Below are 16,593 nucleotides of genomic sequence, written 5' to 3'. Positions count from 1 at the left end.
CTCAAATGCTTCTCAAAACCAAACAAGCTCAGAGCTGTGAGGGAATTCTCTACGTCTTGGAATTCTACTAGTCCAACATATAATAAACCCTCCAAACGTGGTCATCTGCAGTCGTGGAATGCTCACGGCCTCCCATGACAATCCTACTCCTCTGCTAGGTAGAGTGTGCTAAGAAATTGAATTTTTCAATTTTTTTTCAACATAAAGGGGAGGTTGTATTTTTATCAAAAGCTTTCTCTGCATCTACTGATATAACCAAATGATTTTATTGTTTTAATATTAATATGGTTGATTATGATTATGGTTGTCCTAATACTGAATCCACCCACCCATTCCATTTTTGAACAGTTCTCCTTGTTAAGTTGCTCCTCCTTATAGCCAGTCTGGATCTACTTTGCCACTTCTAATTATTGGTCCTACTCCTGCCCTTTTGAGATAAGAAAAACAATCATTCCTCCACAATATAGATGTTCAAGTACTTTAAAAGGCAGCTTTCTCTACTTCTCTTCCTTAGGCTAAATACCTCCTCAAATAAAGAAATTGTGGTTGGGCATGAAACTAAATCCCCCAATGATTCTACACATTTTTCTCTGGTCTGATTTCAAATTTGTCAAAGTCAATGTCTTATCATATACTATGACAAATACAATGAGCCTACCAACTACCCCATCTGTAATTCTATCAGTACTTCTCTAGACTGCTATTGTTTCCGAATAAAGACGAGATAAAATACATTTTTTGAATCTAATGCATGACCTTCCTGCAAAGATACTATTTTCTTTGAGAATTGGCTAGACCCACTGAGAAGTTAAGTGACTTAACCAGGGTGACAGTCAGCAAAGTCAAAGGCAGTCAACACTCAACAAACATTTAAAAGCTTAATTACTGCATTACTGGCACTGTACTAAGTGCTAGAAAGACAAAGGCTGACCAAAGACACTCTCATTCAACTGTTAATAATTAGACACAATCAAAACATCCATTGTATCCACACTCAAGTTTTCTAGCCAGCTCCCTACCCACTATATACAAAAATTTAAAAGCACTCAAGTGCAATGAAAGATCTTGCTTTGAATTCTTAACATGTAGCTTTTTTATCAAGGGGGAAAAAATCTTAATGGGTATCTTGTGAAATTGCATTGCCTATATCTCCCTCCCTCTCAGAGTTTTTCCATGTAACAGAAGTTTTTCTTAAAGGAAAATAAAGAGGAAAAAAAAATCAGTAAAACTAATCAATTTTTTTTAAAAACCTGAAAAATATATGCCACATTTCATACTTATCAGTGTCCAACAAATGCAAAGAAGTGGAGAAAGATATTTTCTCAAATCTCATCTTTGAAGACATACTTGTTCTTTTATATTTAGTTTTAAGATATGATTTTTATATTCTATTTTTAATTCATCTTTCACTAACCAAACACTAAGCTACATTATATTAAATTATGTATGGACATGCATTTTAAAACTGTGGAATCATAAATTATTTTAAATGATTTTATTATCCTGAGTAAATTCCACCACAAGAATTAACTAATTACATTCTCAAATGTCTCCATGGATAGAACCTTTGCAGAGGATGCTCGATGTTAAGGTTAAGTACTACATTTCAGGTAAGCATGTTCTGAATATATCAATAAGACAAATCAAAAAATGACAGGGTTTAATTTGAGCCCCCAAACCATAAAATGTGGTCATTTGGTATATCCCAATAAAGGTAATCAGGAAGCAAGAATAATCTTAAAACTTAAAATTCAGAAGTACTAAGGTGAACCTCCAAATCACAAAAGTGGAGACATGTGCACAATGTAAAGGGTTGTACACCAAAGTACAAAAAGTGAGATGTATAGATCATTTCCTGAATAATCAGAGACATAGTGAAGAAATGACCCCTAAAATAGAGACTGCTGCAAACAAAGGAGTGCAAAGAGTTAACAAATGGAGGGATGCAAAGTGGATGTCCAATAGAATAAATAAATTTTAGGAAAAAATAACAAAATGTAGACAGAGTAAATATAACATCAAATAAAAATTTGTTGTAGGCAGGCTTTAAAATCAGGAGCTTCTAAATGTATCCTGGTTCCACAGAGAATGGCTTCACAAACACCCCTAAATGGGGAAGCAAAAGAAAAATGGCAATTCCATCTTAAAATCTGTGATAGAGAGGTAAAAATCTGGCAGTCTGAAATGCAGCCTGGACTGTGGGATGGCAAATGCTTAAGAAGGATAGAATATAAGTTCACTGAAGGCAAGGACTTTTAAAAAATGTGTCTTTGTATCCCCAGAGTCTCATGTTAACAGCTGCTTACTAAATGCTTGTTGATTAATTGATTTATCCATGGGATCTTGTAGATTAAAAGAATAAAGATTTTCATACTTATGCTGCTTGTTTTTTTCCTGCTAATGAGAATGAATGACCTTTGGACCAGAAAGAGTAAAATGTGAAGTTGGAGGGGGATATTTGTTACTGTATATAAACAAATACATTATACTCTCAAAAATTAAATTTTGAAGACACAAAGAAAAGCAATTTCAATGGGATGGAAAAATCAGGTCTCTTAGGAAAAGACCAATATGGCTACATGGAAAGCTCAGCAATTAATTTAGATTCTTTTAAGTTATATGTAGAATATGGAAAACTAGGAACAGAAAATGAACAAAAAGTAACAACAATTTTAGGAACAATTGCTCCTAGAGAAGCAATATGAAAATAACCTTCCCCCTTCTTTGGAGGGGTAGAAGCCTATAAATGTATATTGTTTTGATAGTTTTGCTTAACTTTCCCACTCCTTTCAAAGGAAGGCTGAATAGAGAGAGGGAATATATTCAGAAATAAAGTTGATATAAAAATGTTAATAAAATTGTGGGCTTTAAAAAAAAACAATACTGAAAGGAATGCTAAATTCTTTGAAGAATGTTAAAGAATGAAAAAAAAAAGAGGTTATTGTTTTTTTAGATTTTTCTGAGGAAAAAAGGAAGACCAAGGTAGGGCTAAAGACTGCAATGGAGGGCAGGTGGGATGATGATAACTAGCAAGAGAAAAATGACTTTCATACTTATTCTGTTTGTGGTTTTTTTTTTCCTGCTAATGTGAATGAATGACATTTGGACTAGAAAGAGTAAAATGGTAAAGTGTGTGTGTGTGTGTGTAGGGGGGGGGGGTGTTTGTTACTGTATATAAAAATAAATACCTAAAAATAAGTACCTAAATAGCACTACTGAATTCAACTTACTCAGCCCCCCACATATTTTCAGGAACTAAAAAAATTTGTCTGATTTTTCTTCTACAACATGATCAAGGTGGAAATATGTTTAATATGACTGTACATGTCTAACCTATATCAGATTGCTTGCTGTCTTAGGGAAGGGAAAGGGAAAGGTAGGAGGAGAGAAAAAAAGAAATGGAACTCAGAATCTTATTAAAAGTGAATGTTAACAACTATCTTCATATATAATTAAGAAAAAATATTAAGTAGGGAAAATTTTTTAAAATAAAAAAGAATATAAGCCTGAAACTCAGGCAGAGCCTATATTCAAACCCTATGCATAGTATTTAGTCAATAAATTCCAATGATTTCTTTCAAAAAAGTGGGGGAAGAAAATTCCAAATGGGATTCCAACTGAAACGACTCAAGAAGATCAACTATATTTAAAAGATCTTAGGAGATGAAATAAGTACTACACTACTGCAAAAGGGCAATTAAATACACTAATTCCCCCCCCAAAAAAGGGTGGGGGGGGAGAGAGAACAGAGATAGTAAATTCTAAGCCAAGGGATTCAACTTTTATTCCTGGTAAAAATTCTAGAACAAATTATTAAAAATGAAAAGGAGGCAATAAAGCTTGCTCACAAAGAACCAACAAGGCTTCATCAGGAACAAATAATGACAAACTAACCCTTTTTCTGCCCCTCTTTTTTGACAGCAAAACTGGCAAATGAGAGCACAATTTATCTAGATTTCAGCAACGTGTTGGATAAAGTTTCTCATGCTATTCTTTAGAATAAGATGAATAAATGTGAGCTAGACTAGATGAGCTCAGAACTAGCTGAATGGACAGATAGAATAGCCATTAACGAACAATTTAGCAGGAGGTCTCCAGAGAAGCACCTCAGGGATCTGCACTTGGTTAGCAATATGATGTTTAACATTTTTATCAATGGGGATGACATATTTATCATATTTGAAGATGACTCAAAGAAATAGAATCCCAAAACATGGCAGCCAAAAACACTGGACTGAATTTATTTAGTTGAGATTTAATAGGTATAAATGTAAAGTTTTATGACTAGGATCAAAAATATAGGATGAGAGGGGAATCTTTAGCTGAAAGTTTGAAAAAAGAAGCTAAGTTTTTAATGAATGGAAAAGTTAATATGAAACAAACATGTGAGGAGAAAAAAAAGGGACTATTTTATTTTCTTTTTGTATCCCCAGCAGTTAACACTCCCTGGCAAGCCCTTAATAAATGCTTTTTGATTAATTGATTGATTGACTCCTGTAGCAGCCAAAAAAGCTAATGGGATCTTGGCTGCATTAAGAGAGATAGAGCTTCCAGGAGCAGTGAGATGATAGTCCTTATCATATTCTGTCCTGATGTCAAGGAGGTCTGGGCAATATCATCAAATAGAGAACCTGGGCATTAGTGACTCATAAATGAAAAAACCTGGCCAGGGATTGGGGTTCGGGAATAAACTAACAGCAGCTTGTAAGTAGCTGAAGGGATTCATATAAAAGAGAGATTGGTCCCCAGAAAGCAAAAACAGGAGCAATGAGTGGAAATAGCAGTTGGAAATTTAAACTGGATATGAGGAAAGACCCAATAATTAGAACTATCTAGGGTGTGTTGGAGCCAGCTCTAACCAGCTGGTAGCAGACTTAAATTTTCAGGAAATTTGGAAATCAGCAAATTTGACACAACAGGTCTTCATGTATTTATTTGTTTGTTTATTTATTTATTTTGCTGAGTAAGTGACTTGTCTAGGGTCACACAACTAGATGTGACTGAGACCAGATTTGAACTCAGGTCCTCCTGACTTCGGGGCTAGTGTCCTATCCAGTGCACTACCTAGTTGCCCCCATTTATTTATGTTTTAATTGTCTAGATTAAAAAAAAGTAATCAGAAACTGTTAATAATGCTGATTAAACTTTGTTTGGAGAGACGATTGTTAAACATTTACCAGTCTACCCTTGCAACTTTTGTTGCTATTTGTTTTCTAAGAGGACCACGATGTCAGAGAGGTGAGACTGGATTTCAGTGAGGGAGGGCTGGGCAAGGGCACCAATCTCCTTTTCCCCTCCAGAGCCATTGGGGTCCAGTGGCAGGATACAAATCAATTCTGCTGGAGATGGCCCTGGATGAAATGGAAGACCTTGGCCTTTTTGAGCAGCTGCCCAGAAGTTGAATGGTTTCCCTTTTATGTCTTCTAGAGACTGAATAATCACCTGTCAGGTAGGTTACAGTAAGCACTCATTCTTTGTCCAGCACAGATTGAGCTAGATGGCTGCTGAGGATCCTTCTAAGAAACTACAGTTCTGTGATTCCAGTAAAACAAATAGGTGAATAACATAAATAAGCAGAGATATATACATTCTCAAACATATTCTTGGGGGTGGCAGACTTGAGGCAATAATAACATCTTTTCCCAAAGTTTATCTAAACCATCAGTGATTTCTTAAAGATTTCTTCCTTCTTGCCCTTAACTGAGACATCTATATAATCTTTGAGCTCTTGTATTTATTACCTAGTAGCTAAAGTCTCCAGACTCTGAAAAGAAATGTTATATCTGGCAATTCAGGAGATATTTTTATCTCATTCCTTGTTTCCTCTCCATATCCCGTCTGTTCCATGTCCAAGCCTCTTTGCCTCATTCTTCCTTTCTGTGCTGTCCCTTATCTTTGAATGTTTTCTGCTGCCAAATAAACTCTGAGACAATTTCCTCCTTCCCACCCACCAGGCGTCCTTTCTCCCTTCATATCCCTCCACATTCAGAGAAACCATTAACGGAGAGTGCAGCACAAGAGATATCAGCCCAGACAACCCCCAAATAACCTTGATTCTTGAGAATTTAGCCATCTCCATTCACATCTGCTGCACTTATGAACTCTATTGTCTACTTAGCATACATTTTGAGAGAGAGAGAGAGAAGGACTGAAGGAGAAAGAGAGAAATAAACAGGGAGATGGAGGGAGAGAGAAATGGAAGGAGAAAGGGAGAAGAGAGGGATGAGAGAGGGAGGGAGAGAAAGGGAGGAGAAAGGAATAGAGGAAGAAAAAAGAGAGATAGAGGGAGAGAGGAATGGAGAATGAGATAGAGAGAGAAAGAGAGAGGGGGGATGGAGGAAGAAAAGGATTGAGGGAGAAAGAGAGAGGGAGATGGAGGGAAAGAGATATGGAGGGAGAAGGGGGGAAAAAGAGGGAGGGAGGAAGAGAGGAAGAAAGAGAAGATGAGAAAAAAGAATCAGAGAGATGGAGGGAGAGAGGGATGAAGGGAGAAGAGGGGTAGGGGAGAAGGAAGTAAAGAGAGGGAGGAGGGAGGGATAGAGGGATAAAGCAAGAGAGAGAAGAGGGAAAAAACAAGGAGAGATGGAGAGAGAGAAGGAAGGAGGGAGAAGGGGAGGGGAAAGAAAAGAAAGGGGAGGAAGGGAAGGAGAGGAAAAGAGAGGGAGGGAAAGAGAAAGAGAAATGGAGGGAGAGAAAAGAATGAAAGATGAAAAGAGAGGGATGGAAAAAGAAAGAGAAAGATGAGGGAGAGAGGGATGGAGGGTAGAGGGGAAAAAAGAGGGAGGAAGAAAGGAGGGAGCAAGGGAGAAAAAGATAAAAGAATCAGAGAGATGGAGGAAGAAAGGGATGAAAGGAGAAGGAAAAAGAAGGGAAGGGGAGAGAGAAAAAGGGGAAGGAAGGGAGGGGGAAAGAGTGAGAGAGAGAAGGGGGGAAAGGGAGGGAGAGAGGAAGAGATAGAAATGGAGAGAGAAAAAGAATAAAAGAGGAAAAGAGAGAAGGGAGAGAAATGGAGAGAGAAAGGAAGAGAGAATGAGAGACAGAGGGGGAAGAGACAGACAGACAGAGGAAGGGAGAGAGGAAGAGAGAATGAGAAATAGGGAGGAGACAGACAGACAGACAAAGGAAGGGAGAGAAGAAGAGAGAATGGGAGACAGAAGGGAAAGAGACAGACAGACAGACAGGCAGACAGACGGAGAAGGGAGAGAGGAAGAGAGAATGAGAGACAGAGGGGGAAGAGACAGACAGACAGAGGAAGGGAGAGAGGAAGAGAGAATGAGAAACAGGGAGGAGACAGACAGACAGCAGAAGGGAGGGAGAAAGAGAGAATGAGAGACAGAGGGGGAAGAAACAGACAGACAGAGGAAGGGAGAGAAGAAGAGAGAATGAGAGACAGAAGGGAAAGAGACAGACAGGCAGGCAGACAGACGGAGGAAGGGGGAGAGGAAGAGAGAATGAGACGCAGGCGAGGAGAGGGACTTCTCTAGAAAAGCAAGCCCTGAGCCAACTTCCGAATCATTGCTGGTGTCTGAGTGCCCAAGGAAGCAGCTCCTCTTCAAGCTCAGTTCCCGCAGATGGACAGCAGGGGCAGGATTTCTTCCCAGATCCCTTCTCCCCTTTCCCGTTCATCCCCGTATGGCAAGGGCGCAGCCCCGGAGCTGCCCCGCTCTCTCCCCGGGGCAGCTCCCCTCGGCTGCTCTGCTCCGCTGTCAATGCGTGCGGGCAGAGCGGAGCCGACTGCACGGCCCCCTCTCCCAAGTGCTCGCTGCCAACACTTCCAGGCCATTTTTTTCTGCAGCTTTCCCACAGATCACAGTAGCCAGACAAACATCTCATAGGAGAGCCGGGGAAGAGAGATGGAAACCACAAACCTGAGACAAGCAGGAACGAGAGGGCCGGAACGCCGTCCTGAACCCGGGGAGCAACAAGACAAGGGCTAAGCACAGGGAGCGAGAGGCTGGACAGCGGCGGGCAAGGGGGAAGGATCCCGGGGCCCCAGGAAAAAAAGGGGGGGGTGAGAACCCGCAGAAAGACAAGCAAGAATTTAAGTGTAATTTCCAACGATTCCTGAAACCAGGCTTTCAAGGTGCCTTTAAAAAGTGTTCCGAGCATAGAAAAATGGGGATTTCTCTGATCTTACTAGTTCTAGATGGAAAGTAAAAGCAGAAAAGGAAATATTTTTTAAAAAGTTACACAGGTTACATTCCTGGAGGAGGGGGGGGAAAGGGGAGAATATTGGCGGTTGCCGTTTGCCGTGTGTGTGTGTGTGTGTGTGTGTGTGTGTGTGTGTGTGTGTGAGGGGCCCGCAGCACCAACACCATCCAACTGTAGCTGGATTTTCCCATCTAGCCAGACACTCATTTTCAAAAGCAGGAGCCCACACTCACCTTGAGCCGCTCGGGAGCTGAGGGCTCCAGGGTGTGAACGTGAACATTTCTAACACCCACAATCCGGAAAACGAATCCGTCGCATGTGTACGGCTACTCACACACACAGCAAAGGACAAGGGGCGTTAAAAACCTGCTCTCTACTTGGGTCACTCACACACACAAACCACAAGGGCCGAAGGAAAACCTGCTCTCTACTTTATCAGAGAACAGACGTTCTGTACGAATTAACTGGGGGCTCCACCATCTGTGCCCAAAGCAGCCACATCGTCAGTCATGGGAGTCAAAGGTAAAAAAAAAATTAAACCCATCAATGGATACTCCATGGTCTGGTTTTCTCGCTCACTGTCCGCAAACAGCCCATGGGGCGCTCCGGACACCCGAGGCGGTTTTATTCGGGTCTATCCTTAGACGAAAAGACCTGAGCGAGGTGGGGGCGGCATCCCGAGCAGCCAGCCCAAAGAGGGGCCGTGTGCCCCGGTCCCCCGCGGGTGCGTGTCCCGGGCGCTCCTGCCCTCCCCGCTGCCGGTACCTGTTCGTGGCGAGCGCGGCCGGCTCCAAGGGGAAACCGAGCTTCCTGGGCACTCCCGGGGTGAAATTGACGGCTTTCCGGGCTTCGCCTCTCCAGTCCCTGGGGAAGAAGGAAACTAACTTGTCAGACAGCTCGGCTGCGGGCTGTGCTCAGAGACCGGGATCGTGGGGAGCGGGCCGGGGGAGCCTAGGGGGCTGCGGAACGCCGGAATCTACGGGGGGCCCCGGAGCGTGCGGGGAGCGCCGGGGGAACTTAGAGGACCGCAGGGAGCGTCGAGGGTCTACGGGGAGCGCCCGGGGAGCCAGGGGTCTGCGGGAGCGCCGGGGACGGAGGGGTACCCCAGGATCTGCGGGGAGCGCCGAAGGTCTGCGGGGTGCCCCGGGGTCTGCGGGGAGCGCCGGGGACGGAGGGGTACCCCAGGATCTGCGGGGAGCGCCGAAGGTCTGCGGGGCGCCCCGGGGTCTGCGGGGAGCGCCGAGAGTCTGCGGGGCGCCCCGGGGGTCTGCTGGCTGCTCGGGCTCTCCGGGAGCCGAGAAGACGGACAAGGGAAAGACTAGCGTCCCCTCCCGCCCGAGCGCGCTCGGGTCCCCGCCTTCGCCCCCTCTGTCCCCCCGGGGGCCGTCGGCAGCCCGCGTGTCCCGGAGGCTCAGCTGGGGCGGGCTCCGGGCTCCGAGGGCAGGAGCCGCGCGCTCTGCGCCCGTCTTACCTGGAGCTCAGGGGCCCGTCAGCCGTGAGCCACAGGAGATAGAGGCAGAGGAGCAGGCTGGCGAGCACGGTGAGCAGAGCGACGGCAGCCCTCATCCTGAGCAGCCGCCGCCGCCGCCCGCACCCGGCAGCCCGAGCCCTGCCCAGCCCACAGCCGCCGCCGCCAGCGCAGCAGCGGCGACGCCGAGCCCGAGCCTTTAAAGGCGGCGGCGACATCGAGGGGCGGCGACAGCGCAGCAGCGACGGCTCCCGGCCAGCCAGCGAGCGCGCGACCCGCCCCGCCGACCCCCGGGGCGCCGCGCCGCTGGCGGCCCCCGCCGCGCGGGCCCCGGGGGCCGCCCGGTGCCCGCCTCCCTGCCCCGGCCCAGCCGCCCGCGGGACCCCCGCGGGGCGCCCGCCTCCTCTGCGTGGGAGTGCGGGCCGGGCGGGGCTGCGGGAACTTGTGCCGAGGGCCGCCCCCTCCTTCTCTCCTCCACCTCCCTTCTCAAATGAAGAATTTCCCAGGTGTGGGGTCTACTCCCGAAGCGCTTTTAAAGCGAGGCCAAACTTTGCTCTGCGGAGTCGGGGGGAAGGGGGAGAGGAGCGGAAAAACATTCCCTGCCCTCCTGGCGCTTTCATTCCAACAGGCTGAGACCCAACTTCTTAAAAAGAGGGTCTCCTCCCTGAAAGTCAGTCTCGAAGTCATGATTTATCAGCAGGACATGTTTTATTTAAATATCTATTTCATATGCTTATATGAAATGATTTCTTGGGCAAAAAAAAAGGGGAGGGGGGTTGGAGGTGGAAAAAGTTAAAGAAGCCCAGGATAAGGCAACCCTTAAAAAAAAAGAAACCCTTAAAAACTGAAAAGTTGGGGGCGAGGGGAGATAGAGGTATCAGGGACTGTTCATGGTAGAGAAAGTCAAGGGGAGAATAAGAACGCTGCCTGGAAGAGAAGAAAGGAGAGGATCAGAAGGAGGAGGGTCTTGGGGAGGGACTCCGTCAAATTGAGACCCGAATCCAGGGCCATCTCCAGTCATCCTGATGAATAGCTTGTCACTAAACCCAGATGCTGGGAGGAGAAAGTGAGGCAGGTGACTTTGCACAGCCCTCCCCTACTTAAATCCAAGTCATTTGCATGTCAGGACGCCACCTCCCTGATGTCATGGTCCTCCTCCCCTACAAGACAAAACAATAAGCAACAACTGGGAAGAGCCAGTCAATCAGAGGAAGAAGCGGCTGGGGCGGAGGGCTCTGCCAGTTTAACGAGTCCTAGGTCCAGTTTTTTGGAAGGAATTTCCAGAGTGACTATGATTCTAACACAAGGTGGACCATCTATCAACTTTACAGCTTTATGGGTCATAGGAAGAGGGAACTGCGACAGGAAGCATTAAATACTTAAAAAGTCAAGTGTTGGTATATTCAACCATACATACACTATGCAGTAATCAATCAATAGCAAGAGGCACTACTTTTGTAAAAGACTGATACTTATCTGTTATCTATTTATTTGTCTACTATTACCTTAAATATATGTTATGCAGTTAAGGATAGTGCTCATAGGAATGTAGATCCAGAGCTAGACAGGACATTTTGAGGTCATTTCATCCAGTCCACTCATTTTGTCATTCTTCAGGTTATTTCAGTCATGCTGGAGTATTTGTGACCCTATTTGAGGTTTTCTTAGCTAGATTGGTTTGCCATTTCATCTCTAGCTCATTTTACAGATTTTAGGCAAATAGGGTTACTCAGTCCCAAGGTCACACAGCTAGTAAGTGTCTGAAGCCAGATATGAACTCAGGAAGTTGAGTCTTCCTGCTTCCAGGCTTGGTGCTCTATCCACTTTGCCACCTAACTGCCCTACTCTCATTTTACCAACCAACAAACAAATGCCAAGAGAAATTGTGTGTCTGATGTCACACAGTTGCAGAGTTAAATCTAGGTCCTCTGACTCCAAATTCAGTATTCTCATATCACCAGATAGTTTTGGAATTCTTATAAACAAGCATATCCAATCCAATTTTTCTCACATATTTGAAAGGTTATGTTCTCTGTTGTATCACATATAGTATTGTTATCTATACCATGGAAAGGCAAGCTGAATTAGAGATATATTTTGGCAGTTTTATTTCTGCTATGAGCTGAATTGCTTAGACATTTCATGCCAAAGATGGTTGCAACCAAGAAAACAAGGCATTATTGTCTAAGACAGGAGATTTCAATTTTAGCTGATTTACTAAAGTTTACCCTCTCGGCCCTGCTAGATGCAAGACATCAGCAGACTCTGCCACAAATGAAGTCTCATTTTTATTAAGCCAATGGCTAGCAGTAAGAGATTTTTAAACGGTCATCTTCATTGATAAGATAATTGTAAGTATTAGATGGGAATTCTGAACTCACTGTTAAAATTTGCTTTTGAGTCTTAGCCTTTAAAAAACCAGTGATTTTTAGTATTAAGAATTGTTTCAAATGCTCCTGATGGACACAAGTCCCTGACACATAATAGAGTTCTTTAAATACTTACTGTCATTCATCTTCTGTGATAGCACAAACTGAGGTGCCAAATGATGTATATAGGAATATGTTATCTGATGACCATTGGGTTAATGGGAAAAACAATCCTTTTCTATATATAGATAGCATCCTCATCTCCTCAAGAAGAAAACATGATCTCTGGTGATTTCCAAGTTGTTTGGTTTGGTGTAAAAATCCACAGTTTCAGCTACCATTAACTAGCAGGAGAACTGCACATTCATTATGCTAAATTACTGAGTTGTGGAGGAGAGGGCAGATTTATAAAAGCAACAGGAGAGTTGGAGAGATAGCGTAACACAGTGGAAAGAGAGATCTTTAAAATCTGAGGAACAACATTGAAAACGCTACCTCTGATGATTACTTATCTGTGTAACAATGGGCAAGTTATTCAACTTTCCCAAGCCTTGACTTTCTCATGTGGAAAAAGACTGGTCTATGATCCTATGATCCTATGAAAATATGTTAAATCTTTGAGTTCATAAAGACAATAGAACCAAGACAGCTGTATGTTCAAACATAAAGGATGCTGCAATTTTAGGAAGCTGACAATGCTATCTTGGAAAATGTCATCAGAGTCTGTGTCAAGAAGGTTTAACTGCTGATTTTTTTCTTTTCTTACATTGTGAATCAAACATACTACCATAGAGAACTGCCTAGTGTAATTAAGCCCTAAGCTGGGAGACTGGATTCTGGTTCTAGCTCTGTCACTCAGCAACACCTTAGATTGCTAAAATTTCTTTTTTTCCAATTAAAAATATTTTCCTTCCTCCTATGCCCCCCATTTGTAAGAAACATATATAGTCAAGCAAAACAAATTCCCTAATTGGCCATGTCAAAAAAGCGTATGTCACATTTTCACCCTAAGTTAATCACTTTTCAGTCAAGAGGTGGGTAGCATATTTCATAATGAGTCCTCTGGGAACTGTGGTTGGCCATTGTGTTACAGATCAGAGTTCTTAAGTCTTTCAAAGTTATTTGTCTTTTAAATGATGAAGTTACTGTAGAAATTGTTCTCCTGGTTCTTCTCACTTCACTCTGCATCAGTTTATACAACTCCACTCAGGTTTCTCTTTAAAAAAAAATGTGATGATGAGAGAACTGTGGGAACTGAGGGTAGATTCAACATAGCATTTCATTTTTATTGTGGTTTGCTTGCATTTTATTTTCTTTCTCTTTTTTTGATCTGCTTTTTCTTTTGCAGCAAGATAATTGTATAAATAAGTATGCCTATTTTAGATTTAACTTATATTTTTACCATGTTTAACATATATTTGATTACATGCCATCTAGGGGAGGACATGAGGGGAAGGGAAGGAAATTGGAACACTAGGTTTTTTCAAGGGTGAATGCTGAAAAAATCATCCTTGCATATGTTTTGAAAATAAAAAAAACTCCAATAAAAATATCCTGTTCATTATTTCTTACTACACAATAATAATATTCCATTTCCTGCACATTCCAGAATTTGTTCAGACATTCTCAGGTGACAGTTTCTTCTCTATTCCTTTAGTTTCTAGTCATTTAGCCCCACAAAAAAAGAGGTGCTATAAATATTGTTATACATATCAGTCTTTTTCTTTCTTGATATCTTCAAATTATAGGAATAGTAATTATATCATGGAGTCACAAGATACATACAGTTTAGTAACTTTGGGAGTAAATATTTGCAAAATTAAGAGTCTGAATTAGAAATTCTTCATGAATTCCAGTTTTACCTCAACACTTACTAGCTATGTGATTCTGCGCAAGTCACTTAACCCTGTTGAGCTGGAGAAAAAGATAACAAACCATTCTGATATCTTTGCCAAGAATATCCAAAGTGGGGTCACAAAGAGTCATACACTACTGAAATGACTCCCTGACAATTCTGAACTGATTTTTAAAAATGATTTTGACTTAAATATTTCTGCCTAGAGGAATTGAGTGTCTACTTTGATTTGAAATAAGAATTTAGAATACATTGGGCAATTAAGCAGATTTAGTATTTTTTCTATTCCCTAGTTATATTTCACTTCAGAGGGATTTTCTAAAATTGAAATTACAAAATCGAATAATTTAGATTATTAGTTTAAGAGGCATTGTGGTGGGGTGCTTAAAGAGCTGGCCTCTAATTTAGGAAAACCTGAGTTCAAATTCTGACTGAGGCTATGTGACCTGAAGCTATTTACTTAATCTCTCATTTCCCAGGGCAGACTACAGAAACAGCAGAATAGTTGTTCTGTATTGAAAGACAGAATGCTCCCACTGGGAGCCCCTAAAAACAATAAATCAACACATCCAGACTCCCCCAAGTTATTTTGTAGAAGTTTTTTTTCCCTTTAAAAATTTTTCCCTTTTAAAAAATTTCCTTTCTTGTAGGTTTCCTTTAAATAGGCATCTTTCTGCTGTATTCAAAATGTGATTTTTAAAAATTGATTTAATCTGCATGGAACTCTTTAGAAATAAATTTACTGCATAAAAATGTAACACACATGCAATTATTCAGGAACACAAATATTGCACAAAAAGAAGTGAATGAAAGATTCCCAGCCTTGACGGAAAAGTGACTTACCCAGGGTCACACAGCTAGTGTCTGAGACCAGATTTAAACTCAGGAAGAAGAATCTTCCTAACTCCAGGCCTGGTATTCAAAACAGCAGCACCTACCTGCCAGATGTCATGTGACAATTTTTTACTAGAAAAAAATGAGAAAATAATATAATGGGGAAACATGTATTTTTATTTTTATAATAACTTTTTATTTTTCAAAATACATGTAAAGATAATTTTCAACATTCACCTTGCAAAAACTTGTCTTCCAATTTTTTCTCCCTCCCCCCCACCTCTCACCTCTTCTAAACAACAGGCAATCCAATATAGATTAAACACATGCAATTCTTCTATATATATTTCCACAATTATCTTGCTGCACAAGAAAAAAAAATAGATCAAAAAGGGAAAAATGAGAAAGAAAACAAAAAATAAGCAAACAACAACAAAAAAAAGTGAAAATACTTTGTTGTTAATATAGTCCTCTCTCTGCATGCAAATGGCTCTCTCCATCACAATTCTAATGGAATTGGCCTGAACCATCTCATTGGGAAATATATACTTTCACAGGGAATTTTAGTGGTACAGTGAATGAATTATTAAATGTAGAGTCAAGAAGACCAGAATTTGAATCTTGTCTAAGATATTTATTAGCCTCATGACTGGGTAAGTCAATCTTAGTCTCTGATTCTTCATCTATTAAATGGATATATAATGGGCATCTATTTCAGAAGTTATTATATATATAATATATTATTATGAAGCTTAAATGAGATTATATATGTAAAATGCTTTCTAACTCTTAAAATTTTGTGTGTATTAGCTTTTGTTATTTTAAAAAACCCAAAGGTGGTCAGAAATATTATCATAACTGGCTTAAATGCATATACATTTGAGTTCATATGCAAATTTATGCACATATAAGGTATTTCACAATCTGCTTTTAAAAGCTTGAGATTGAACTAAGATTTCTGGGGCAATGTGTCTATGTCTTATGTATGTGCATATTAGTATGTGTGTACATGTAGATATAGACATGTACATATTGATACATATATGTTGATAGATATATGCTCACAAAAGGATCCTCATTTTGAGATTATAATACTTATAATATATGTATATATTATTATACTTAACATAGATTATTGTAATTGTTATATTCACATTTATAATTAATAGAATATAATTATAATTAATTTTATTTAATGGAACGAATTATATTTATATGTTTATAATCACAAATAATTTGAAATAAATTTTGTCTAATTTCTAAAGTCTAAAGCCATACATTATTAACTAAGCATATTATAAAACAGCTTCAAATGTCACCAGAGCTAGGGACAACATTATGAACTATTCTTGGTATGCTGTTATGGTGGTGGTTGTTGTTGAGTTGTATCTGACTCTTTGTGACCCCATTTGGGATGTTCCTTTTCCAGTCCATTTTGCAGATTAGAAAACTGAGGCAAAGGGGATGGGCTACTAAAGCTATAAGTGCCTGAGTTCAAATTTGAACTCAGGTCCACTGTTCTAAACACTGTGGTGCCACCTAGATGCACATGGTATAAGAATATGAAACTCCCCAGCCCAAAGAGCTAAGAGCTTACATTTTATAAACATTTCATCTTAGTCTTCTCTTCCCATCTTTAGAAGAATAGTAGTAACCATGGAAGTGAAAGCCTTTGAGACATTCCCTACATCATATAGGAGCCGTAGCACGCAGAATATTCCTGGGTCTGCCATTCCAGAATTATTAGGCAGTGTGGGCTGTTAATAAACCTCGTGGTTCTGCAACCTGCTATAAAAATCGATTTCCAACAATGACCAAACTGTGAACTAGACTGGAAAAATATCATCAAAATACTTAAAACTTTCATCCACAGTTTATGGACTGGTTATAATTAGCAGTTTTGAATTCCTCCATAT

At 41.3% G+C, this 16,593-nt stretch overlaps 1 protein-coding gene across 3 annotated transcripts in view; it reads right to left on the bottom strand.

Annotated features, from left to right (window-relative positions):
- ST8SIA6 (ST8 alpha-N-acetyl-neuraminide alpha-2,8-sialyltransferase 6) overlaps window positions 1-9,896 on the bottom strand; it is a 103,829-nt gene extending 93,933 nt beyond the window's left edge. For 2 of the 3 annotated variants that reach the window (XM_031939907.1, XM_031939910.1), the window contains exons 1-2: window positions 9,623-9,895; window positions 8,917-9,015 (exon numbers count right to left, since the gene is read on the bottom strand). In XM_031939907.1, coding sequence (XP_031795767.1) covers window positions 8,917-9,015; window positions 9,623-9,837 — 314 coding nt within the window. In that variant the 5' untranslated portion in view covers window positions 9,838-9,895. Of the gene's footprint in view, window positions 1-8,916; window positions 9,016-9,622 lie in introns of all 3 variants that reach the window. The other variant, XM_031939908.1, reaches the window with a different exon arrangement.
- Window positions 9,897-16,593: the final 6,697 nt, after the last annotated feature.

Source organism: Sarcophilus harrisii, chromosome 5 (genome assembly GCF_902635505.1).
Source record: "Sarcophilus harrisii chromosome 5, mSarHar1.11, whole genome shotgun sequence".
Taxonomy (NCBI): Eukaryota; Metazoa; Chordata; class Mammalia; order Dasyuromorphia; family Dasyuridae; genus Sarcophilus; species Sarcophilus harrisii.
Note: the sequence above shows the minus strand (reverse complement) of the source record. Positions and strands in the feature narration are given on the sequence as shown.